This window comes from Melozone crissalis, unplaced genomic scaffold (genome assembly GCF_028551555.1).
Source record: "Melozone crissalis strain CALT ecotype California unplaced genomic scaffold, PUWL_Pcris_2 ptg000009l_1, whole genome shotgun sequence".
In the NCBI taxonomy this organism is placed as follows: domain Eukaryota; kingdom Metazoa; phylum Chordata; class Aves; order Passeriformes; family Passerellidae; genus Melozone; species Melozone crissalis.
The window spans coordinates 1612056-1638308 of NW_026535787.1; the positions used below are offsets into that span (position 1 = coordinate 1612056).

At 50.4% G+C, this 26253-nt stretch overlaps 1 protein-coding gene across 5 annotated transcripts in view; it reads right to left on the reverse strand.

Moving 5' to 3' along the window:
* Positions 1-1016: 1016 nt before the first annotated feature.
* TIAM1 (TIAM Rac1 associated GEF 1) overlaps positions 1017-26253 on the reverse strand; it is a 143732-nt gene continuing 118495 nt past the window's right edge. For all 5 annotated transcript variants that reach the window (XM_054270207.1, XM_054270203.1, XM_054270204.1 and 2 more), the window contains 13 exons: positions 24462-24565; positions 14517-14696; positions 14069-14137; positions 13718-13843; positions 11736-11844; positions 9109-9288; positions 8877-8995; positions 8048-8156; positions 7247-7305; positions 6356-6458; positions 6128-6215; positions 4917-5089; positions 1017-3282 (listed from right to left, as the gene is read on the reverse strand). In XM_054270207.1, the coding sequence (XP_054126182.1) occupies positions 2840-3282; positions 4917-5089; positions 6128-6215; positions 6356-6458; positions 7247-7305; positions 8048-8156; positions 8877-8995; positions 9109-9288; positions 11736-11844; positions 13718-13843; positions 14069-14137; positions 14517-14696; positions 24462-24565 (1862 nt within the window). In that variant the 3' untranslated portion in view covers positions 1017-2839. The remainder of the gene's footprint in view (positions 3283-4916; positions 5090-6127; positions 6216-6355; positions 6459-7246; positions 7306-8047; positions 8157-8876; positions 8996-9108; positions 9289-11735; positions 11845-13717; positions 13844-14068; positions 14138-14516; positions 14697-24461; positions 24566-26253) is intronic.

The following is a 26253-nucleotide window of genomic DNA, read 5'->3' on the forward strand; positions in this document are numbered from 1 at the left end:
GAGCAGAGCACCTGGCTGTTGGGCCAAGGTGTGATGGCAGAGGGGACATCAGTTAACTGACCCTGCCAGCTGGCATCTGGCACAGCTCTCTGCCACAGGGGACACCCAGGTCTGGCCTGGCACAAAAACAAGGAACTGCTGCTCACCTCTCCAAGCTGCACAGGGAGCTGCAGGAGGAATTCCCTCTGAGCTCCTCTGTTTCTGGCTGGTGGCAGCACAGGGCTTTAAAGCCAAAGCATTCCAGCTGTGGAGCTGGCATGCCCATGTCACTTGTCACCTCTTGAGTGCTGCTTTCTTCTCCAGGCCCTCACTGTCTTCTTCTCACCATTTCCCCCATTTCCTGAGGAGTTTGGATTGGCCTGGCAGCCTCACAAGCCAAAAATAATCCTGCTGAAGCAGCAAACACTGCATTGCTGCAAGGCATGCCGTAGGAATTGCTGCACACACCCCAGGCCACTTTGATGCCATTTCCCCTGTGTCATTTTTGTCATGCCCCAGAGTGCCACCCGTGGGTGCCCATGCTCGCCCACTGCTGTGCCAACACCAACCCACACCACACTCACCAAATTTGGGGAAACACAGCACCCCAAAGGGAGAGGGACTGGCCAAGGAACTGGCCACGGAGAGACTGGGGAGCTCGCCAATGCAATTGGAATTACTGGGGAATTTGCTGCTCTTTACCTTTTTCTTTGGAACACTCACTTGAAGGTTCTTGTGACCAGCCTGGAAGAGCAGCTGGTTATGGATGCCATGAGGGAAATGGGAATTGTCCCCTCACCACAATATGAGCAGAGCCTTACCTGGGTATTCCTTCCCAAGCTGGAAAAGCAGCAGGAATGGCTGTGTCTGAGTGCCATAGGGGAAATGGGAATTGTCCCCTCACCACAACATGAGCAGAGCCTTACCTGAGGGCTCCTTTCCAGCTGGGAATGCAGGACCTCCTCCCTGGTACCACCCTTCCCACCTCACAGCCCTCCTGCGACCTCTCCACACACCACTCTCTGCAGCTATTTTTGGTTCTTTTTTCCTCCAGTATTTTATTTCCGACAGGCATTTACAACGTTCCATTCATAGAACTAAAAACATAAAAATAGACCTTCTTTCAGCTTATAAAAGAAATATATAAGAACCTTTGACATGGACATGTCATGACATTATGTACAAGAGCCACGGTACCTTGCCAGTACCAGCCTTCCAGTATTTGAGTGCTGACTGCCTCCTCTGGGAGCAGCCCAGGACAGCCAAACCCTCCAGCACGTGGGACACCGACAGGTGATGGTACAAAAACAACCAGGTGGTCATACAAAGGGGGTAGAAACTCTTCTAAAGCTCTTACCAAAAGAAACCAGGAGATAGCAAAAAGTTACTAGAGAAAGCTTCCGTAAGTCAAGTATAGTGCACCAGAAACCAGGGGAGGGAGGGGAGGATGCCAGCTGGGACACACAGACAGTGACGGATGTTTTGGGGGGAAGGGGATAATTCTTGTTATGTTTTAAAATATAGTCAGAGTGGATTTTATAAAATATAATCCTAAGGCTATTATAAAATTTCAGGTTCTCAAAGTACCTAGTGATGTGTCAAACACCAATAGATACCGACAAAACGAAACAAAATTTCATATAATCTTCCTTTTTTTTAATTTTTCCTATAGGTGAGACTGCAATGGGGAAAGCTATATAAATCCTAAAAACAAAAAAAGTGCTATTTTGTGTTTCGTATTTGGAAGTCTACTTAAAAACCACGAGATTTTAGTCACATTTTACCCTGTTTTAGATGTTTAAATAAAAGATTTAAAATGTTAAAGAAGTTTACCTGTGTAGAACTTTTTTGATCCTATAGTGCAGTGGAAAAGCTTTTATAAAGGAATTAAAATACACTAGTTTCACCCACAGTAGGAGAGCGGGCGAGGTCAGTTTTTTGGCCATGAATTCCTTGTCCCCCAAGCCCAAACTCTGCCAGAGAGAGTGGGGCAGAGGGATCTGTGCCTCCAGCAAGGGCACGCCACAGATCCCTTTGCTCCACTGCAATTCAGTCATGTCATTTAATTATTATTCTTTTTATTAGCTAACTAAACTCCAGTCTCAAACATATACAATAAACCTTTTCCTGAAGAAAGTTGTACCTAAATAAGAGTTTTCCAGTTCATCTTTTAATATAAAACCACCGTTCCTAACCCTCTGCAAAAAGCTAGCCTCGTATCCTAGACGTGGAGCTACCCTAGATCTCTTACCCCTCTGTGCCCCTGCATCTCAGGTAAAATACAAAAAAATATCTCTTCAAGTGTTAAATTTGGATCTCTTCCAAGAGAGTTTGGCATCTTTACAAGAGTATGCAAAACTAGAGCTTCCAACATTGACATTAAATTAGACCAGCCACAGACCAAGAGGACTGAACACGACATAAATCCCAAACCTTTCCTCACACGTTCCTAAAATACATGAATATTCTCTTACATTTAGAGAGGGAAAGGGAGTCAGAGTACTGTGACTGTACAGGTTAAAAAGGCAGTTTCCTCGTGAAGGAGATGAGCCTACGACCGACGGCTTTCACCAACCCCTCTGTCCTCGCGCTCCTGCCGGAGCCCATCGGCTGCACAGAGGTTAAGACACCCAGAGTCATTTGTTTTCCAGTGATTACCTTCTCCCCGTACTCAATTTCAGCCCCTGATTGTTTTAGAATAAATAAAGTAGTGTGAAAGCCCTTGGTTATCGCAAGACAGGACCTCAAGCTCGTTTCATTCCTGGTTTTGAGCGCGGCCGCACGGCTTGGGGCCGGCAGAGCTGCCGCAGCGGTGTGTGCAAGCGCGCGCCCCGCGGGGTCACGCAGGGCCCGGGCCGCCTCAGAGCTCGGTGTTGAGCTTCCTGCCGGGCACAAAGTCCTCCCGCCGCACCCAGATGACCTCCTCGCCGTGGGGCTCGGCGGCGCCGTTGATGGCGGGCAGGGCGGCCTGCTTCCTCAGCTGGGCCATCCTGGCGGCGTGCGCGTCGCCCGCCGGGCCGGGCCGCAGCGACGTGGCCTGCAGCCGCTCCCGCAGCTCGCGCTGCGCCCCGCGCGCCGCCTCGCAGAAGTCGTCGTCGTCGCTCAGGATGTCGGTCTCCTTGACGTCCTCCTGCTCCTCGTACTGCGCCAGGTCGAACTGCTCCTCGACCCAGCGGTCAGTGTCCCCTCCCTGCGCGGGCTCTTTCTCGGGGCTGCTGCCGTGGAGGGCCTCCGAGTCAATGGTAAACCTGTTTCGGGCCAGCCGCCGCCTCCTCCTCCCCAGAGACTTGCTGGGGGCTGACACTGCACACACAAAGATAAAACCCCACAGGTGTTTTACACACGGCACAACTCTGCCCTAAAGCTAAGTCCTGTCTGGGGTGGGCAGGGCCCGTCACTCCCATCTCCCTGTGGCCATGGATCCTCACCTCCTCGCCATGAGGCCTCTGTGGCCACAGGAGGAGTTCCTGCTGCTCAGATCCCCTGTGCCACAGATCATGGCCTCTGGATCCATCATGTCACAGATCACGGCCTCTGGATCCACCGTGTCACAGATCATGGTCTCTGGAACCACCGTGCCACAAATCATGGCCCTCCTGAGCTGCTCCTCCTGAGCACGGGGCAGCCAGCCAGCACCAAGGGCATCTGCTCAGCTCAGCTTCTCACTCGCAGCCCCTGCTGCCAGCACACCCCAAAATCCAACAGCTTCACACCTTGCGGAGGGACATCTGGGCTCAGAGCAGCTTTCCTACAGCTCTCCCAACCCAGAAGAGCTGTCAGAAGTTCCATCTACTCAGCAACTGGCCCAATTAGCAAATTCCCATCCTCTGTGTCAGAACATCTTCCCAAGCAGGGGTAAATCCTGCAAGCATCACAGTGCTTCAGGGGCACACACAGAGCTCTGAGGTTGGAGTTTGCTCCCCTGTACTGAACAGCACCTCAGCACTGCAGGATGAGTTTATCCAGCTCTGCCTTGGGGTTCAGGTCACATTTTAACATCCCTGAGCCCCACAAGGTGCATTAACTACAATGGCTCAGCAGCTGCAAATTTTTTCTGTAGGGAGAGGTCTGGACTCCAAGGTGGGATTTCAATCCCTGCAGAACTCATCACACAAATGCCCCACAGAGCCAATCTGAAAGGAGGTCTGGCATCTCCAGCAGCACTGAGTGAGAAGCTGGGCTCAGCTGGTGCTGGCCTGGCCTGCCCTGGTCAGAGGAGGCACAGAAAGTCTGGCTCTCTACAGGGCTGGATCTACTGAGCAGAACAAGAAATACACAACAGACCAGAACAAAACACGCAGCTGTGCCGTGTACTTTGGGGTTGGAAGCAAATACTTCTTCCCTCCAGCATCTAGAGTTCTGAAAATGAAAACCTGCTTTTCCCTGAAGTCAACTGCAAAGGAAAATCCATGGCTTAGGAGAGGCCATTACAAAAATAGGAGTACCAAGTGCTAACTTCTCCAAATGTGGGAAGGAGGAGGATGTCCCCTTTAGCAGTTGAGCTGGAAAGGCTCAGGTGGAGGACACCCACAGCTGCCCCTTCAAACCAAGCTCAGGGGAGCTGTTTTTCCTTGTGCATTTTAGTTCAAAAGTGCTCAGGTTACCCCAAAATTCCGTACATGCTTTTAAGGATCACACAGCTGCTGCTCTGTTCAGCTGAACCCCAGCTGGGAGTAAAGTGCACAGCCAATGGGGACTGCCAGGAATCCCATCTCCCTTCCAGGCCAGAAGCACTGCTCTGAAGCTGAGCCTCGAGTGCAAAGCAAGGGAAATAGAGGCAATTTAAGGCTCTCAAGGAAGTGAAGCATGGGAAACCAGCAGTGTTTACATACACAGGAGAGAATGCTAATCCTAATATACACGTGACAGACACCACTGTGTGTCCTACAACGCTGCTGGGGTTACTGGGATCTTGAAAGTCTGTAGCCCTACAGTACCTGCCCTGTTCATGGCTGGCCTTGCACCCTTTAGAGCACACAATCTTTTTCCACCAAAGGGAACATATTGCTGGGAGGAGGGCAAACTTTCGGTTTTAAGGAGCTGTCTTCTGTGTTTGTCCCGCAGGATGGAGTGCACCGCCTTCAGAAAGTCCTTCCTGTGCTCTGGAGAGCTGAAAAAGAGGTGGAATACAAAAGGCAGAGTTACCCCTTAGGAACTGCTAATAGCTGTCTGTAAATGAGGTAAATAATGGCCACTTCTGTGATTCCAGACAGTGCAAATTGACTGGCAGGCGCTTCCCCAGAGAACACCCCCCTCAACTCAGTCTTTTCAAAGCAAAGCTAAACCCATGGTGACTGCAGGGGGCATCCAAGGAAACCAACACCCAGGTCATTAATAAAACATTCAGCCTTTCAGCCCTCTCGAGGTTTCCTTTCCCTGCAGTGCCACCCACACATGGCTGTGTCCAGCACACATCCAGTGGTGCTCAGTCCATCTGTCCTTGCAAACACACCCACAGCTCCTGCAACTCCTCCTAGGAGTAGGAATTGGCTTGGCACCAGCTCTGTTGGATCCTCATGAGTTCCAAGTTCTTCCCTGAACCCTAAAAACACCATCACCACAATGGATGCTCATTTAAGTGCAGAGGTTAGGAGCTGGTGCCATGAAAGGAACCAGCTGAACACAACACCTGCCATAAAGACCCAGTGCTGCAGTTTAACTGGAAAATTGCAATAAGGGCTTTTCCCATAAAGGTGCAAAGCTGATCAAGTTGTTTTCAGAGGTTGTACAAAATTCTACCTTCCAGCAGTTCGGTTTGAACACACTCTCCCCATTCTCCCCAACTAAGAAAGGAGTTCCCAACTGCTGGAGGTGCAGCAACCATACCTTTGTCCTTAGGGTGCTCAGAGTGACAAACTGAGAGCCAGCCCCAGTTCAGGGGGATGTTATCCCAGCCCCAGTTCAGGGAGATGTTATCCCATCCCTTCACCCTCCCCTCAGTGAAGTCTGAATTCAATTCACTTCAGCTCTTCAACTGAGCTGGGATTTATCTGTTTGCACCAGGCTTTACTTCAGTGGCACAGCAGGAAAGGTAAACACTGGATGCAGTTTAACAGTTCCCAGATTGCCTCAAAAGAAAAGGCACAGGCAAGCAGGGATGCAGAGATGCAGCTGTTAAGGCAAACAGAAAACAGGGAGTCCCACTTACCTACAGCAGAGGTGAAACGTCCTTTCTGGCCTGCCCTCAGACTCAGATTTGACGTGGACAATCTCACACACAGAATTGGTCTCTGCATCTACAGGGAAAGCAGGCAGAAATTCACTTCTATCTTCACATATAAGTGCAAAGCATTTGCTGCATGCCCAGGGAGGGTGCCCAGGGCACACACACACTGCAAGCCTGGCAGATGGCAGGTTTCAACTCCAGGGACATTACCTGCACTGGCCAGGGCCCGCACCTGCAGCGCTTCCAAAGGGATCATGTGGCGGAAGCGGAACGGATCCCAGTCTTCATAGATTGAGGCTCTGTGGGATCCTCCCTGGAAGAATTGCAAACACTGTCAGGAGAGGAGACACCCTGGGGCAAGCAGACAGTGCTGTGCCCTGTGCTGAGGGCTCCCAGCTCCCGAGCTGCTGCAATCCTGGTTTTCCCAGCCCACACCTCCCTCGGGGCCTCTCTGCGGGGACCTTGCTGGAGTCTGGACTAAAGCAGCCCTAAGGCCCCTCAGCTCTCAGCAATGCCCTCCAGAGTCACCCAGCCCAGCCCTGGGTGCACACACACTCAGGAATACATCAGAGTTTGCCTTTTCTCTCTGAAGTCACCCCGTGCCAGCTGCCTTTCCCCACCTCCAACCCCTCTCTGCTTCATGCCACAAGTAGGGATCACCGGTTTCCCTGTATCACTACAGACTGTGCCCCTGTGGTAGCACTGCCAAGCTCAGCTTTAACATGGAATCCCAAACTCCAGTAGGATTCCTGATGTAGCTGAGAGCAGCCAGCACTTGCCTGGTGGCACACGACATCCAGGGCACTGTGTGAGGTGACAGACATTAATCAGCTCTCAGACACTCACACTGACCAAGGAATCCAAGCCAAGAGACACACTCACACTGACATCTTCATCCAGGACAGTCCCACAGCAGGGAATGGATGTGGCAAGCATGGCAACAAAGGACAGAGGAATGCTCGCTGTGCCCACCCAGCTCCTCAGACACCAGGGACCACACATGCCAGAGCACATTCCAGCTCCATGGCTTGTGGGAAGCAAAATTCCATCACAGCCCCAGAAATGCCCATGGCACCACCCAAACAGTCCCTGCACACTCACCAGTTTCTTCTTCTGTTTGGAACCATCCTTGTACACAAGGACCACGGCAGTTTTGAACACTGGAGGAGAAAGTGAGAGACAAAAGCTATGGAGTCACAGAATCCCAGAATTCCAGGACAACTGGGGTTGGAAGGGACCTCTGGAGGTCACCCAGTCCAACCCCCCTACCAAGGTAGTGTCACCCAGAGCAGGTGACACAGGAATTCGGGATTTTTGGGATGTCCCCAGAGATGGAGACTGCAGGCCCTCCCTGGGCAGCTGTTCCAGGGCTCTGCCCCCTCCATGGACAGAAATTCTCCCTCAGGCTGAGGTGGAACTCGTTGTGTTTCAGTTCATGGCCACTGCTCCTCACCCTGTCACTGGCAGCACTGAGCAGAGTGCGGCACCATCCTGTGACAGCCTTGGGGATATTGGTGTGGGTTGGTGGGGTATTTGTGTGCATTGATGGGACATTTGTGAGGGTTGATGGGGTATCTGTGAGGGTTGGCACAAATCCCCCATCAGCCTTTCCTTGCTAAGAGTGACCAGGCCCATCTCCCCCTGTCCTCCAGAGCATCCATAAGGCTTGGGATGGCTCTCCTCTATTCCCAAGCACACAAACCTTCCAGCTAAGCCAGGAAAACTACCAGAGAGCAGAAGAGAGCCCTGCAGCCAAGAGACAAGGCCAGGTTTAAATTCCAGGCAGCCCTGGGGAAGGCAGTGCTCAGACACTTTCAACATCTGCTGAGGCACAGCTGCCAGTGTTTAATGTGAATTGTGCCACCATTTAAGGCGTGTGAAATGCAAGTCCTGGATACAAACCGAACGCTGCCAGCTCAGGTTCCTTCTTCCACTTGCCCAGGGAAGCAGGAGGGTTCAGCCATATCACTGTGTTATGCAAGAGCAAGTCCCCCATGGAAAGGTCGGCCACCTGCCAACACAGGCACAAAGGCAAGGCTTTGAATCAGCTCCAGGAATGTGATTGCAGTCTGCAGCTCGAGGGAACTTGCATCAGGTCTAGTCCTGAGCAAAGCTGCCCCCAGCAAACTTCTGGAGTATTTAATCAGCTGACTGCAAACAGATGCATGTAAACCCTTAATTATTGAGCATAAATTAGGGTCAGTTAAACTCAAGAGTCCAGCTCTTGGAAGTCAAGGTCAAAACCAGACTTTTTTTGCCTTTCATTTCCCTTTGTCCATTTTTCTCCCTAGCAGATTCTTCGTATTTTGTTGGAATATTTAAGCACATATTCAGTTTGGGGTGAGGTTTAGAGGCTGCATCAGGGGCAGTGGCCAAAGCAGCCCCTCTCCACAGCTGCTGTGGCTCTTGACCTTGCCCAAGGGCTCCTCTGTGGCACCACATTGCTGGGAACACACTAAGAAAGGAGTTCCCAGCTGCTGGGAGGTGCACCAGCCAGACCTTTGTCCTTATGGTGCCCAGAGTGCCCAACTGAGGGCCAGCCCCAGTTCAGGGGGATGTTATCCCATCCCTCACCCTCCCCTCAGTGAAGTCTGAATTCACTTCAGTTCAGCTCTTCAACTGAGCTGGGAATTATCTGTTTGCACCAGGCTTTACTTCAGTGGCACAGCAGGAAAGGTAAATATGGATCCAGTTTAACAGGCACCACAATAACTCTAAATCTGATTGTTACCTCTTTCTTCTCCCCTGTTTGCTCCGCTATGAGTTGGTCAAACACTGCCCCATATTCTTCATGGATTTTCTGCATTTCATTAATGTGGCTGGCAACTTTGTTCATGGTTTTGATGGCCACTGCAAGAGAGACAGGGGATGAGCAGAAGGGATTTTAAACCCTCTGAGAGGAAGGGATGGGGGGAGGTTCAAGAGCAGAGGTGAGCCAGAGGAAAGTGGGGTTAAGTGCTTACCATCAAGGTGATAATGCTCTTCACTGTCCACGTCAGTGAGAGCAAAGAGCTCCTTGAGCAGGAGGGGGTATTTGAGTATCCTCTGGATGGGTTTGATGAGGTAAGACTCCAGGGTGGAGGAGTGCTGCCGGCGCGGGTTCTGGGCATCCAGGAACGCCTTGAAAGCAGTGTCTGTCTTGGCTGCCAGGTTCAAAGGAGGCATGGCATCAATGAAAAATCATGAGAAAGCAACTTTTCCAGGTTTAAATTGGTTTATCCGAAGGCATTCTGCGAGGAAGTGCAGATTTATTGGGCCTGCAGAATTAGATTTACGCCCTGCAGGATTTGAGTCACTGCCACTCTCCCCGGATGTGCTATTTAGGATTTCACAGCAGGCATCCTCCTCCAGCAGGGCAATTTTTAATGGCACTACCCATGATAGAATCTCCTGAGCTGGAAGGACACACAGGGATCATCCAGTCCCACCCCTGGCCCTGCACAGACCCCCAACAATCCCACCCTGGGCATCGCAGGAGAGCTCTCCAAAGGCTCCTGGGGCTCTGTGGGGCCGTGTCCATCCTCTAGGGATGAACCTTTCCCTAAAATCCAGCCTAAAGCTGCTCTGGCACAGCTCCAGCCCTTCCCTGGGTGCTGTCCCTGGTCACAGGGAGCAGAACCTGGAGCTGCCTCTTCAGAGGAGCAGAAAGGACTTCTGGCCTGGCAGCTATTTTACATGTTCTAATCATCTGCTCCCTTTTAGCAAAGTCTCACATTGGAAATTTGTGAGAAGTCACTGCTTCCAAGCCATGGTGCACCCACAATATTGGCAAGTCTGGTTCTTGTTACCTCATTAAACCTTAAAATGCAGCACTGAGTCACAACAAGCAGCAGGAGCTGGGGAGAGGCAGGAGCACAAACTGAGGCTAATGCTCCAGATTTTGGGAGCACAGGCAGACTGGACACCTGACTGCCATAATCCTTTCTACCTGACTGCTATGAATTTATAAAATTGCCATTTTCTCTGTTGCTCCCTCCACTGGAGCATAAGGAGGGAAGGAAGGAGGAGGTGGTATTTATAGACGTAAAAATTATTCAGTGCAGGAGCAATTCCACACAATTGCTTTTATTGGAGTCATGTCCCCTGCTGGGGCTGGGAGGTTTTTGCAGGCAGTCACCTGATTTCCATAAAGCAGCTTGAGTTTCAAGTGCAAAAGCCACCTGCACCTCAGCTGAGGACACCAAGTGACACCTGAAATACACTCCCAGGCTGCTGAGGAGATTTACCTCTAAAATAGAATTTTAAGTTCTGTTTATACCATAATTCAAGCACAACACTTTCTCATTTATAAATACAGTCAGCAATGGAAAAGAAAAGCAAAAGAACCACATCTACCTAGTCTATAGCTTTAACATTAGGGTCCAATAAAATACTGCCAAAAGAAAGCATGGATGTGACTAGCAACAAATAATTTATTTATGTATTCCACAGAGCTGCCAAGTATTATTTGCAGCACAGGGAATAAAAGTTTATAAGCAGAAATGAAAAATGAAAAGTGCACAGAAAAATCCAAACCCCAAACCAACCAAGAAACAAAAAAACTCAAAATTCTTGACTGTCAGACATGCAGATGTTGTTTGAAAAACCAGAGTTCCTCCCTCAATGGCATTGCTGCTACAACTGGAACCATTTGTTTGTTTAATGTCTTGGCCAAAAAGGAATTGCACGAAGCACTGGTAGCTCCATGAGATTTCCACTTCCACAGCGGAAAACATCCCTGTGGGGCAAGCTGGCCCAGCAGCCGGACCACAGGGCTGCTATCTCCAGCCCAGCAAGCCAAGCTGTGCCAGGAACTCTGCCCTGGGAACTCCTCAGGCAAACTGCAGTGAGGGCAAGAGGAAGGACAGAGGGGACAGAGGGCTAAAATATTCCACCAGCTTCCATAAAACATTCTCCCAGGCTGATCCTCTGCTAGTGTGCCCCCATTCCTGCCCTCAGAGCTTTGGGGTACAGTGACCACAACCAGCATGTGGCTGGGACAACTTGCTGGATTATGCCCTTTTCTGACCAGAAATAAGTTAACTGAGGAGTTTTAAAAACTTGGATTCCATGTTCAGTCTCATGTGAAGGGTGAGACAATACAGATGTTATAATTCACCCATCACAATCAGCAGCCAACCATTTCCTAATTCCAATACACTGTAAGTGTTTCTTGGCCTGTCAGCTTTTGCCACACCACGCTGTAAATGCCTTAAGGCCAATCATCTAAAATTACCCCTTGTGCATCTTATCACAATGCATCTTTCATAGTTCCATAGTCTGCAAAGTATCCAGTGCTATTCGTGAAGTCATCCTTTGAAGCCTGTTTCTAGCTCCATTTCTCTCTCAGCCATGTCTGTCCTACTCCATGGCATTTTTCTTATTTAATAAGAAATAATCTTTCATTATTCTAAGTCAGCATTTGTAATAATCTTTCATTCTTCTAAGTCATGAAATGCGAAATTTCATTTCTAATAATCTTTTTCATTATTCTAAGTCAGCATTTCTATCTCAAAGTTTACATACAGATAGATACTATGTGAGCCTTCTGCCAAACTCTGAGAATTCTCTATAAATCCACTTCCCACAGCAGCTCTGAAGGAGCTCTTACCTTTCACCAGGACTTTGGGGACTTTAGTGTGGCTGGCACAGAAGGCACTGTACAGCTTGAACCTGTCAGCGTAGTACAGGAAGGATCCACCCAGGGAGAACAACACTTTCTGGGATTCAAAGGAAAAAAAAGCATTAGTAAAAAGGCATTCAGTTGCTTTGCCTTCAGCCAGGTCATGTGAAGCCTCCATCCAGCCTTTGGAGGACAGGAGAATGCAGGTTTAGTGTGTTTGCACACCAAGACATCACTGCTGGAGTGAGCCCAGGGTGGCACCAGGATGATGGAGCAGGGGGCATGGAGCAGCTCTGCTGGGAGGAAAGGCTGAGAGAATTGGGATTGTCCAGCCTGGAAAAGAGAAGCTTTGGGGTGACCTCAGTGTGGCCTTCCAGTGCCTGAAGGGAGCCTGCAAGGAAGATGGAGAGAGACTCTTTGTAAGGGGCTGGAGTGACAGGACAAGGGGCAGTGGCTTCAAACTAAATGAAGAGTAGGTTTAGATGGCATATTGGGCAGGAATTGTTCCCTGTGAGAGTGGGCAGGCCCTGGCACAGGGTGCCCAGAGAAGCTGTGGCTGCCCCTGGATCCCTGCAAGTGTCCAAGGCCAGGCTGGACAGGGCTTGGATTAACCTGGGACAGTGGAAGGGTGGAACTGGGGGATCTTGCAGGTTCCTTCCACCCAAACCATTCTGTGAGTCCATGAGTCACCCACCAGAAACAGCCCAGCCCTGGTGTGTGGACTCAGCCTCTGTAATCAGCACCACCAGCCCAGCCCAGCCTGGAGGCAGCCCTAGCTGCACAGGGAATTAACTGCAGAACTGCATCTAAAAACCTCACTGCCCTCAGCAATGGCCAGAGCCCACAGAGAGGACTGGAGCGTCTGACCCTGCAGTGGATCAGGGCACTGAGGAGCTGCAGGCAACCCTCATCCCTCACAAACACACCAAGGGTTCAGCTGCCTGGAAATGAGCTGGTGTTCGGGGTCAAACACAGTCCCAAAATGTCTTGGGAACCAGCCAGCACCTGGTGAGGGGCTGAGACCACGCGTGGGCAGCCTGGGGACAGTCAGGGGGACAGGGGAACCAAACTGCAGAACTGAAAGCACCGAACCCCCATTTCCTTCACAGCCAGCTGCTCTCAGACAGGCCCAGGGGCAGAACTGAAAGTGAGCTCGGTGCAGCTTTGTGGGAAACAGCAGCACTCAGGAGATGGAGTTTTCTCTGGAAGGATCCTTCACTGGAACTCCTCTCTTGCAGCTCAGAGCACACAGGGGCCAGAGACACTATTATTATCATCATCATCACCATTTATTACTATTATTACTATTATTATTATTGTTGTTATTATTCCTGTCCTTTACCAAGGTGAGCAGTGCTGGGAGCCAGAGTGGAATTCCCCAAAGGAAAAACATTCTATCACCTCCTTGCCAGGCCTCCAGTACCACTGCATCAGACACAAAATGAAATCTGTCTCCACATCTCCCTGGGTTTGAAGTGAAGTTTACAGAGCTGCAGTTTCCATTTCTACCTGCGCAGATGCACACCTGCTGAAAGGCACAAGTGTTTGCCACCAGGGACTGGAAGTGGAAATACAAAACTCCATGTATTGCTCTGATCTGTAGCCCCAGAGGGCTTCTGAACATGAGACTTGTCAGGGCAAAGATTTTATGTAACTCTCCATTTCTAGCATTTCCTGACAGCTGAAGGCAAGAAATCTGGCAGAAGGGCAAGAATAGAACCTAAAAGCACATGGTTGCTAGTGCTCTACACGGCTAAATGTAGCATAAACTACAATTGCAGCAGAATCATTTTGCAGCAGCACCAGCAGCAGTTGAAAATAATCTTAAATGGAAGAAGATGCAGGTTTTTACATGAACAGTAACAATAGTCAGAAAAATAGATGGAGAGTGTTAAAGGTCTCCTCAAAATTTAAACAATGAGATAATGCGAAAAATGTGGTTTTAATAGATAAAACGAAACAATTATTACCTTAAATTGCTCAACTTTTTCAAGCTTTTCCAGGTCTGGAACCAGCCTTACTCCATCTTCCAGCGTTTTCAGGAACTCTACCTGGAATGCTACCATTTCAGTCAGGTTCCCAAACAGAACATCCAGCTAATAAAAGGAGACAAAAAGCAGAATGCTGAAAATATCACTTTGAGGCTAAATTGTGTTTTCTACAACCGCAGCAATTCTCAGTGCAATTGTAAAACAATGGGATGCCAGGAAAAAACAAGCTGCAGACATCACTGAGCAGCACCTTGATGCTCCACTCAATCCATTATTTGAGGGAAATGGAACTCAGTGAAATTAATTTCAGACAAACATGGGTTGGCATACCTCATCTGGTGTGAGGAAGGTTTCTTTCTGTAGAGGCTTCAGGTATCTCTCCATCAGACAATTTAAATCCTAAAAATTCACAGAAAGATTCCCATGTTGGTCCCTCTGGGTATTGACTGAGGTGGGAAATTATGCTTACCTAATCTGAGGATTTTCCCTTTTCACACACAACACAAAATAGCTGGATTTTGCACAATTTAAGACAGGAAAAGGAAACATTCACACATTTCTAGTTGCAGAACCAGATCTCAGCGAGCAGTAACTGCACACCAGCTAGGCCCAAGAGCCGAGCCATTTGGAAATGCCTCATCTCCGTGGTTTCAGCGATATTTCAGGCATTACATACATTATATTTAAAACATATTTATCTCCCAGAACTGAGTGCAAGCTCAGCAAGAGCCCCAGGGGCGAGGCAGAAAGCAGGAGAGCCCTGAGGCTGAGGCCTCACCTTGACGTAGGTGCGCTCGGTCTCCAGCAGCTCACAGATGACCTTCCTGAGCTTGTCTGCGTCCGTCAGCTGCCTCATGGTGCTCAGCTGGGGCCCGGCGCAGTCCTGGGGGGCAGCACTGCACTCGCAGGGGTTCATCTCATGCAGGCTGCGGCAGAAAGCTGCCACCTGCTCCGTGCTCTTGGGAGACAAGGGAGAGGAAAGAGCAGCGGTAATATTGCAAGTAAGAGTCACAGGAACAAAGGGGCTGAGGAGGGTTTGCAGCTCAGCAGCTGCAGCTTGGGGACTTCTCAACAGGCACAAGTGCCTATTCTGCCTCTCTGTGACTGGGATAAAGGGAAAAAAAAAAAAAGGAGTTGCAGAATTCAAATTAATTGAAGCGCTGCTCAGCTCCATTCCTGGTCTCAACACACATGTGAATTTTAATTAAAGCAGGCTCGTCCAGCACTTAAGATTGACAAACTCACAGAGAAGCCCAAGAACAGGGAACCAAAAATGCCTGTGCAAACAAAAGTCACAGGCCAGCCCCTGGCAGCTCCCCAGCCAGGCCTGCAGCAGTGCTGGGAACAGCTCAGCTGACACAGAGGCACAAACCACTCAGGCTGGGCCATGGGGAAGCAGAGCCTCCCAGCTAAATTCCCTCCAGGCTCCAAGCAGAAGCTCCCTGGGCAAGCAGCTGTGTCCCCAGGCTGTGTCTGCAAATGGGAACTTCTTCCCCATAAGTGCCAATTCCCAGAGCTGCTCCCTCTCCCTGCTTCCTTTAATATTTAATCAGCTGCCTATATAAAAAGCCAGTTATCCTCACTTCACCCCCTCGTGTTAGATCATTTCCTCCCATCTTTCATTACACTGAAGAGTTTGGAGCAGGAATAGTCTCTGGTGTCAGTGATGACAGCTCCAGGCTTCCAGGATTGCCAAGGCACCGTGGGCTGCCTCCATCCCCCCCAGAGACCTGGGGGGAAAGAGCTGCTCCAGGGGCCACAGCTGACCATCCTGCCAGAGCACCTCAGTCCAGGCTCAGGGATTTCTCTACAGCCCCGACGTCAGCAATTTCCGCATGGAAAGGGTTCCCAGGGAGGTTTGGGGTGCCCATCCTGGAGGTGTCCAAGGGATTCCTGGAGGTGGCACTCAGAGCTCTGGGCTGGGTGACAGGGTGGGCATTGGGCTCAGCTTGGGCTCCATGGTCTCAGAGGTGTTCTCCAACACGGGTAATTCTGTAGAACAACTGACCCAAAATCAGCCTGTTCAACCAGAGAAGAGAGCAGAGGAGAAAAATCTAACCCAAGAAATAAGAGAGAGAGAGAAAATAAAGCACATCCTCACCTTGCAGTGTGGAGACAAAGCTCTGCCCCTGGGACATCACTTCACTCCCACCCACTGGTAGCTGTGATCTCCATGGTTTTTAATCCTGCAGTCTGCTCACACAGAGCTATTTCCTCTCCATGCACCTACAGTCCATGCTAGGACAAGGAAAGATTTCCACCCCCTTCCCTCAGAGGTCTCTTGGGGCTGCAAATGCTCCCCTGAGCTCCCACTGCACAGCACATGAGCAAAGATGCTCATTGCACAAAGGATCATTTTCTTCAGGACACTATTGTGAGCCAGGAACTGGCTGTCTATACAAAAATGCCTTTTGGACACGCTTCATTCCAGGGAAAATATTCACCTTCAGTTTCTGAGGTTTAACTCAGGTGTGGAAGAAAGGAAAAACCTCGCAGGTTGAAGGCAGGACGAAGCAGTGAGTTGGACCAGTCCATCCCCAACTCACTCTGCTCCTGGCATGTGTCACTGAGATTTGAGATTTATTAATCTTAATTATTCAATAATTCCTGTTGTTTCTCAGCAAGGTTCCAGCTATACTTCTTGTGCTTTTTAAGTATAAAGCCCACCCAAACTTTTGGATTAGATCCGATTTCAGCAGGCGTGACCTTGATCCCAACAGTCCCAAATCCACCAAGGGCAGTGGATGAAACCTGGCTCCAGCACAGGTTAAAACACCTTCCCAAGCGCCCTGCTCTGCTGGGAGAGAACTGACAGCTCAGATGTGACAACCTGAGACTGCAGAGCCCCAGCACAGGCAGGCTTTGCTCAGCAGTGTTTGGCTTTGCTAGCATTACCTGAGGCAGATGTGTCCAGTGGTGTTTTGCTTTAATATCCAAATGTGCAAATAAATCCAGTTCTACTGCATAAAGCAAAATCTGGAACCAAACCCCCAAATAAACCAAGTGTTAAAGCAGTTCCTGCCTGCCACTCTGCATTCCCCCCATCCTGTGCAGCTCCTGCAGGGGAAGATGGGTCACCCAGAAAGAGAGAGCGAAAATGCGCTCGGGGTGTGAAACACCAGCTCAGCACTGAGGCTGAAATAACTCACAGAGGCATGTGCTGTGCCCCAGCAGGAGCAGCTACACCCACATGGCAGGAAGGAAGCGTGGAGCACTTCCCAAAGCCTTATCTGCACTTGTGCACGCTCCATAAACCGCCCGAGGGCTGCAGCACTGCCCTGCCCCACATCTCTGGGGAGCTGCCCACACACCCCACACCGCCAGGACACAGTCACGGACACAAACCTGTTCTGTGCCTGTGCACTGACCAAACTGCTGTATTGTGTGAGCACACCCGAGAGGGAAGGTCTCTGAGGTGTCTCCTCAAGGCTGGGGGCTCCTGCCCACCACAGAGCCCTGGGAAGCGATCAGGACGTGCTGAACTTTGTGTTCTTAGCCAGGGGATGGACAGCATTGGCTGTGCACACACAATCCTTGAGACACAAACCACTGACCGAGTCTGGCACTAGAGCAGATCCAGCTGCACCTAAACCCCTCTGAATTCAGCACCTCAGAGGGTCCTTTCCGACCCTCATCCCTCAATGGGAGGCTGCAGTAAACAACCAAGTGAGCCTTGCCACCAAGCCTTGTTAAACCACCATCATACTGACCAGCAAACCTGGTTACCTTATCAGTCCATATCAATAAAAATACTGTTGTTTCTCTCCTAGAACTGAAATGCTCGACTCCACCTGCAACAACTGCTGTGCTTCATCCCTGAGCACAATCCTGTCTACCTGGTATTCCCTTTAAAAAATCCATCTGCAGACACAAAGCAGGCACACACTGCACACGGGGGCTACAGGGCACAGCTATTTTGGTGAAAACCCTCAAGCAGATTTCACAAAAACCCCTCTGTCCCCGTTTTCCCACAGAAAGTGGCTAAGTAGGGAAGGTCTGGAAGAGAAACAGATCCTTTTATCTCCCTGCAGCGGCTCTGCCAGCAGTGACAATGACAGCTCTAAACCAGGATTTCTCACGGGGAATTACGGCATCACATTGAGGCGCAATCCCGCAGGCAATCCCTTCAAAGGCTGAAAATGAGCCCGAGGGCTGCCCAGCTGGGAAGCGGAGTTCACAATCATCAACCCCTCCTCGGGAAGGGGCTCAGCAGAGGAGCCAGGCTCGCACCCTTCCCATGGAGGAGGATCAAGGACATCACAGCCACAGCTGCTGCCTGCAGAGGGGTAGTGCTGTAAGCCATTTCCTGCTGAGTTTGCCATGCACACACATCCAGTGCTCGGGCATCAGGCACCGCACTGTGCACACCCGGAGCAGCAGTGCCCGCCCAGACAAAGCCCACCGAGCCGCATCCCTCCAGCAGCGCTGCCAGCGCCTCTGCAGGGCACAGGGAACAGCCTGACAACCCCCGAGCGCCGCTCCCGAGCCCATCCATCCCCCGGGAGCGCTCACCAGGTACAGCATCCGCAGCAGGGAGTCCCCGTCCCTGCCGGCGCTCTCGCTCCGCACCCTCCGGCTCCCCCTCCGCAGCGCCGACATCGCCGCAGGGCAGCGCCGCGGGGCGGGCACCGAGCTCCTCCCGGGGCTGGCACCGAGCGGGCACCGAGCTCCTCCCGGGGCTGGCACCGGGCGGGCACCGCGCTCCTCCCGGGGCTGGCACCGGGCGGGCACCGAGCTCCTCCCGGGGCTGGCACCGGGCGGGCACCGCGCTCCGAGCGGGGCTGGCACCGGGCGGGCACCGAGCGGGCACCGCGCTCCTGGGGCTATCACCGAGCGGGCACCGCGCTCTCGGAGCCGCGCATCCCTGGCGGCTCCCCCGCTCCTCCCGGGCTGCTCCTGCTCCACCCAGGCTCTCCGAGATACTCCGGCTCCTCCTGGGCTACTCCTGCTCCTCCCAGGCACCCCGAAATGCTCTCCCGCTCCTCCCAGATACCCCGAGATGCTCCTGCTCCTCCCAGGCACCCTGAGATGCTCCCACTCCTGCTCCTCCCCGACACCCCGAGATGCTCCCGCTCCTCCCCGACACCCTGAGATGCTCCTGCTCCACCCAGGCACCCTGAGATGCTCCCTCTCCTCCTGAGCTGCTCCCTCTCCTTCCAGGCACCCCGAGATGCTCCTGCTCCTCTCAGGCTACCCGAGATGCTCCTGCTCCTCCCGAGACGCTCCCTCTTCCCCCGGGCTGCTCCCTCCGCGTGTGAGCGGGGCAGGACAGCGCCCATATCCTCCCTGGCACCCGGGCTGGTGCCACCTCCCCAGCTCCCCTCCCGTGCCATCCGCTCACCGTGCCGAGCCGTGCGAGGCCAGAGCCGGGCGCTGCTGGGCAGGCAGCTGCGGAGCCCGGGCAGCCGGGGATGTCTGTCTGTCTGTCGGGAATGTCTGTCGGGAACAGCGGGAATAGCGCTGCCTGCGGCTCGGCACGGCCCGGCAATACCGAAAGAAAGGAACTTCAAAGAGCCGGTTCTGCCGCCGGGAAAGCGACCCCGCAAATCCCCCTCCTAATCCTTTCACGGCTACTGCAACACGCTCAAGGCTTGGAGACTTACGCTGGTCTCGAGTAATGCTGCAGAGAGCAGCCGACCTACTTTTCTTGGGGAAAAAAAAAATCCCTCCAAGAGGCACGGGCGGGCACACACAGAGCCAGGCAGCACTGCTGCCAGGTAACTGGCCCTGACTGCCACAGGCACATCTGCAACCAGAAACAGGAGAAACCAGGGTCCTGCAGCAGTCTGAACTGCTGACACTCCGTACAGCACAGCCCCAGTTACATTCAAAGGGCCACGACAGGAAAAGAAAATGCACAAAGACTGATTTTGAGATTCAGTACTGGCAACCTGCAGCATCGGCCACTCATACATTCGGTTTTCTGGGTGCCCCCTTGGAACCCCAATATTGAAAATAATCAGGTCACCACAGGGGCAAGTAACCACTGAAGGAATTACAGGTGTGACATGTTTCTGATGCTGTTGAATTGAGGCTGGCACAGGAACATGCCCTCCCCTGTTTCATAAACAGCCTGAAATTTGGTGCTGGATGAAAACAAGCCTGAAAAGGTGGCAGAGAGCAGGCTTTCCTTTCCCCCACTCTTCTCCCTCTCCTTGGCCCCCACATGAAATAGGGACAGAAAGGAAAGGCAGAAGGCCACCCCAGAGCAAAACCAAGGTGTAGAAAAGCTCAGGGCAGGGCCAGCTGCACCTGGAAAGCGCCCTGCTCGCCACCCTTCACATGGATGTCACCCCAAGAGATAAGAGGTGAAATTAGATATGGAGTGAGTCCAGAGAGCAGCAGCCATCCCACACCACTGACACCTCAGCCCACCCTGGAGAAGGGTTTCTAGTATTTTACCAGAACAGACACCTCAGCTTCCCTCATTCCATATAATGGAATCCTTGCTTTGATAGCAGCAATGCAGAAGAAAGCTCTGCATTATCAGGCCTTTAGGATATACACAAGACAAGCTTCTCAGAAAAGGGAGGAGTCCTCAGGGCTCCTGCTGCACCCCCAAATCCTCCAGCACCACCACAGCTCGGAGGCTTTTGCAGATTAAGAACCAAAGCAGCACTCCTAAGGAAACACACACCCACGTGCACACATGCTGGGCTGGGGGAAGGGACAGGGCACCACGAGGAGGAGGAGGAGGAGGAGGAAGGGCACATTGCAGTGTCTCCTGTGTCACACAGCCCCCTGCCCCCTGCCTGGCAAAGGAGAAGGGCCCAAGGGCAGCTCTTGGTGGGATTTCCCCCACTTACCTTCCCACAGAGCCTGTGCTACGGGAGCAGGGGAGGCGGCTGCAGCACCTGGCTGCTCTCCTCTTCCCTTCCCATCAATCATTCATGTGCCCCAGGATCTCTGTGCTGCCTGCAGAGCCAGGGAGCCTCCTGGGAAGCTGTCCCTGTCTGCAGCGCTCCCCGGGCAGGGATGGAGCCCTGCAGGACTGCTCTGGGATCCCCAGCTCCTGATGCTGCCTCTGTGTTCACCTGGGGAGCTCTGATGCTGCTAAAATGGGAACATCCCCCTGCTGACCAGCAGGGAATGGATGGGACTGCTCCTGCCCTGCTGCACCCAAAAAGGGCAGGAAAATAAGAAAAGTCTCTCCTGAGCTCCACCATGCAGGGCTGGGAGCAGGATGGGATAAAGGGGAAGGTGGCACGAGGGCAGAGCCTTCCCCGTGGACAGAAATAACTAACCCCTGTGAAACAGCCCTGAGGACACCACCTTAATCTGCTGTGCCATAATCCCAGGAGCATGGAAAGGTGTGGGAGTGCAGGGACAGGAAAACACCTTTGTTTTCCTCCTCCTGTCTGTGACTTCCCATGGGAAAGCACACACTGCAAGAATCCTCCTTCCCATGCACATCAGCTTCCCAAGCACACAGAGAAGCCAAGGGATTAGGAAAACCCTCAGCTGAGCTTTTTCCTTCCCCACTACCAAACACTGGGATTTTCTATAAGCAGTGCAGGATAATTTGGGGGTTTCTACAGTCAGCAAGGAAGGCACTGAGTACAGAGCAGGGACAGCAGCACCCCTGAGATTGCCAGATTCAGAATGTTAGACATATTCCATAGGTCCTTGTGTCCTTCACTGTGGGAGAACATTCCAAGCAGTTTGAAACAGAAGAAAAAAAAAATCCCCTTCACTCCCCACAAATACAGAGCCATATTTCTGTATCCCAAAGGAAACACTCAGTGATGTCAACATTTCACAGCCAGGCAGGCAGGAGCTCCTCCTGTTGGAAAGCAGGGTTCCTTAGAGCTGGGAGCTACTCCTGCAGGAGGGAACATTGAGCATTAACGCTGCTAACACCCATTTATTTCTCAGTTCGACTCCATCTGCCGAGCTGCAGGGCTCATCGGGTAATCCCTGTGCCTTGTGCAGGCAGTTCCAGCTCTGAGCCCCTGGGAGATGGGGGCAAACCCCCAGGAACAGCCATGGAGAGCAGGGACCAGGAGCTGTGCTGGCTGCTCTGCCACAGCCTGCTCTGACAGAACACACTCTGTCACAGCACGCGAGCATCCCACGGGTTTACAGGCAGAGAGCCCCAAACACCAACAAACACCTCCACTGAATACAGAAATCCGCAGCCAAAAATCACAAACTATCAACAAACGCTTCCACTTACTGAAGAAGAAATTCACAGTTCAAAACCCTAAATTATTAACAAACATTGCCAATTACTGGAGAAGAAAGTGACAGTTAAAAATCACAAACTATCAACAAACATCTCCACTTCATGGAGAAGTAATTTACAGTTAAAAATCCCAGACTATCAACAAATGCTTCCACTTACTGGAAAAGGAATTTACAGTTAAAAATCCTAAAGTATCAATAAACAGTTCCACTGACTAAAGAAGAAATTTACAATTAGAAATCTCAAACTATCAACAAATGCTTCCACTTACTGAAGAAATTTACAGTTAAAAATCACAAACTACCCACAAATATCTCCACTTACTGGAGAAGAAATTAACAGTTAAAAATCACAAAGTATCAACAAATGCTTCAACTTGTTGGAGAATAAATTTACAGCTAAAAACCACCAAGTACCAACAAACACCTCCACTTACTAAAGAAGAAGTTAACAGGTAAAATTCCAAACTATCAGCAAACACCTCCACTTACTGAAGAAGAAATTTACAGTTAAAAATCCCAAACTATCAACAACCACTTCCACTTACTGGAGAAGAAATTGACGGTTAAAAATCACAAACTATCATCAAACAGTTCCACTTAACTAAAGAAGAAATTTACAGGTAAAAATCCTAAACTATCAACAAGCACTTCCACTTAATGCAAAAGGAATTTACAGTTAAAAATCCCAAAGCATCAAGAAACATCTCCACTTACTGGAGAAGAAATTTACAGATAAAAATCACAAACTATTACCAAACACCTCCAATTAATAAAGAAGTAATTTACAGTTAAAAACCTTAAACTACCTACAAAGATTTCCACTTACTGGAGAAGAAATTTATAGTTAAAAATCATAAAGTATCACAAAACATCTCCATTTAATGGAGAAGAAACTTACAGTTAAAAATCCCAAAGTTTCAACAAAGACCTCCACTGACTGGAGAAGAAGTTTACAGTTAAAAATCAAAGTATCAATAAACACCTCCACTTATTGGAGAAGAAATTCACAGTTGAAAAACCCCAAACTATCAACAAATGCTTCCACTGACTGAAGAAGTAATGTACAGTTAAAAATCTCCAACTATCAACTAAGATTTGCACTTACTGGAGAAGAAATTTACAGCTAAAATTCAAAAACTATCAACAAACACTTCCACTAACTAAAGAATAAGTTTACAGTTAAAACGCCAAACTATCAACAAACACTTCCACTGACAGAAGAAGAAATTTACAGGTAAAAAAACCAAACTATTAACAAACATCTCCACTTATTGGATAAGAAATTTACAGTTAAAAATCCTAAAGTTTCAAACAAAAGACTTCCACTTCCTGGAGAAGAAATGTACAGTTAAAAATCCCAAAGTATTAATAAACATCTCCACTTAATGGAAAAGGAATTTACAGTTAAAATCCCAAACTATCAAGAAACACCTCCTCTTATTGGAGAAGAAATTTACAGTTCAAAATCCCAAACTATCAACAAACACTTCCACTTACTAAAGAAGAAAATTACAGTTAAAAATCCCAAAGTTTCAAACAAAGACTTCCACTTACAGGAGAAGAAATTTAGTTAAAAATCCCAAACTATCAACAAACATCTTCACTTACTAAACAACAAATTCACAGTTAAAAATCCCAAAGTATCAACAAGATGGCCCCTGACTGAAGAAGAAATTACGTGTACTCACAAGCTGTTCCTCAATAAAAGTAGAAACAAAGTGTATTCCCCTTCCCTGCGAGCAGTTCACGTTTCCCTTGCACTGTGTGGCTATCAAGGACACGAGTCCAGGCCGGGGTGCCACAAGGGCTCAGGAAACAAGGGGCCAAGGTCTTTTCCTTCCTTTCTCTGCAAGGGACCAGCCCAGAGCTCACTGCAACGCAGTTAAACAGGGCAGAAAAAACGAGGGGAAACACCAACAGCCTGAGATTAATTCTCATTGCACCATTAATGTGGAGGAAAATAGCTGCAAGATCTCAGCATCACCTATATCACAAACACCTCACAGCAATCACGATAATCTGCTGGATTGTGCCTCAGAAGCCACTGATCATCATCACCCACTGTCACCACCAGCCCCTGTGGAGAATCGATGGCAATTAGCGAGCCATTTGCACAAGCTCTTAGCTGTAACTGCAGAGTTTGGCTTCGGTTTGAGAGGGACTGGCTGTGATTAGTTTGCAGCTAGACACGTGCACGTGAGTGATGCTACTGCTGCAAGGAAATACAGTTTAATTTACATGTGTCCTAAGCCTAGCAATCAAGAAAGAATTGGAAATCCTAATAATCCACGTGGTTTAGTGGAGCTGCTCTGGGGATGGAGGGGACAAACCAGCCCACTTACAAACTGTGGGGAACATTATCACAGGTACTGGAGATGTGAGCCCACCCTGGAAAAAGGGCACGGATCTGGCTGAAGAGGCAGTGGGTGATGTGCCACCACCAAAGCTGTGGTTTGTTCCATCCAGGATCATCCACAGACACCTCCCCAGTAAAAGCAGTGTTTTCCCAGCACAGGTGGAAACTGAGCCTCCTCACCTTGCTCATCTTCTCCGCCTCGTCCGATGATTCCAGGTCCTGCGCCTCCGCCTCCTCCGGGGCCACCTCGGCTGAGCTGTCGGGGTCACTGCAGAGGGAGTGCCCTGCCAGAGCAACACAGGAGTGAGAACATGGCCAGAGTTCCCCAAAAGCCCCTGAAACCCCCAGGAAACCCTGCTGCCGCCGTGGAGCTCCCATGGAACACCAACACCCATGACCTGCGAGGAGGGCGCGCAGCACAGGTGTACAAACAAACAGGTCACAACCAGACATCATTCATTTCCCTGGCAAGCACAGATTCAGAGATAAGGCTGAAATGTCACATTGAAATCCTGACATCCAGCCTGCACTGCCTGGCTGCTGAGCAGTGCCAAGGAGCTTTCCACCCCACTGGTTTCACATGGGAACTGGGAGAGTGCAGCCCTTGGTGCTGGCCAGCCTGCCCTGGCTCACGGGGCACACGGTGATTCCCGCATTGCTGGCCTGACACACTCACCTGCTGAGGAAACAAACCCAGCTTTAGACCTTTCCAGGAGTCAGGACCCAACATTCAGCTACTGTTCAGGCAAGCTTTTAGACCCCGTTATTAAAAATAAATTGCAAGACTGTGCAAGGTTTCTCACTTTGTTATGTCCAGAGGTAATATGAAAAAGCCAGAGTTCAGAAATCTGGAAATAACTTCAGAACATATTCTGCTCGCTGGGATGGAGGCAAGTTGGGCACTGATGAAATGGAAAGGACATAAAAGTAGCTCAGAGCTCAAGCCCCTCTTCTGAAAAGGGAGGGCTTACCTGTGCCTGGAGGGGTTGTTTGGCAACACAGAATCTATTTGAAGAAGTGTTTTTCTGTAAGAAGTTCAGTTTTCTGAGCCTTGCCCAGATTTTGTCAAATCTCACTATCAGCTTTCTGCTCTCCCTATTAATGTGTGAAAAAGAATTTTCCAGGTGTCCATTAAAAAAAAAAAAAACAGAGAAAATAAGTGCTATGTGCCTTAATTTGTGTGGGCCAGACTGTGTCTTTCCACTGCAATTAATTTCCCTTCTCTCACTGTGTGAAATGCACCTTGCAGCTGTTTCCCAGCCCAAACCAAGGTAATGATATTTGTTCAGTTTACTTTTAAGCCACCCCTTTTCCTGCATTTAACCCATTCCCTGCCCTTTCGGCCAGCAGACAGGAATCTCCCACAGGAGCAGACACACAGCACGTGTGCCCAGCCTGTTCCTGATGTCTCTGGCCAGCAGGGCCCTGAGCAGGCTGATCTGCTGCTTGTTAAATGCAGCCAGAGCCATAAAGCTGCACGTTCCTGCCCCTGGAAAGCTCCCAGCTCCCGGCCACTTCTGTCAGCATCATTCCATCACCTGCTTTCTGCTCTGGGCATCCTTATTTAGCTCTGCCAGGAGAGTCGGTGTGCTCTTTCCTTCCTCTGGCCACTGCCATTTGCTGCCTTTGTGGGACACGCAGGAATGATGAGAAGGGGAAACCCAAAAAAGCAGCAGGAAAAGGGGTCAGACCCTGTGTGTGCCCAGCACAGAGGGAGCTCACAGGAGCCCCTCACACCTGGGACAGTGTGACCAACGCCCATCAAACAACTCCACTTGTGGCCACAACCAGCACAATGGAAGGAAGTTTTCTATCACTGGAGCAAAGAGGCTGGGGCTAAAAGGTCTGGAGAATCATGGAAAGCTTCAGCATCAGCCCAGCACTTGGCTAGAATTTTCCAAAACTGCTGCTTCCAGTTGTCAGGGCTGGTGTAACTCAAGGAATAATGATAATTCCACAACGTGTGGTACCT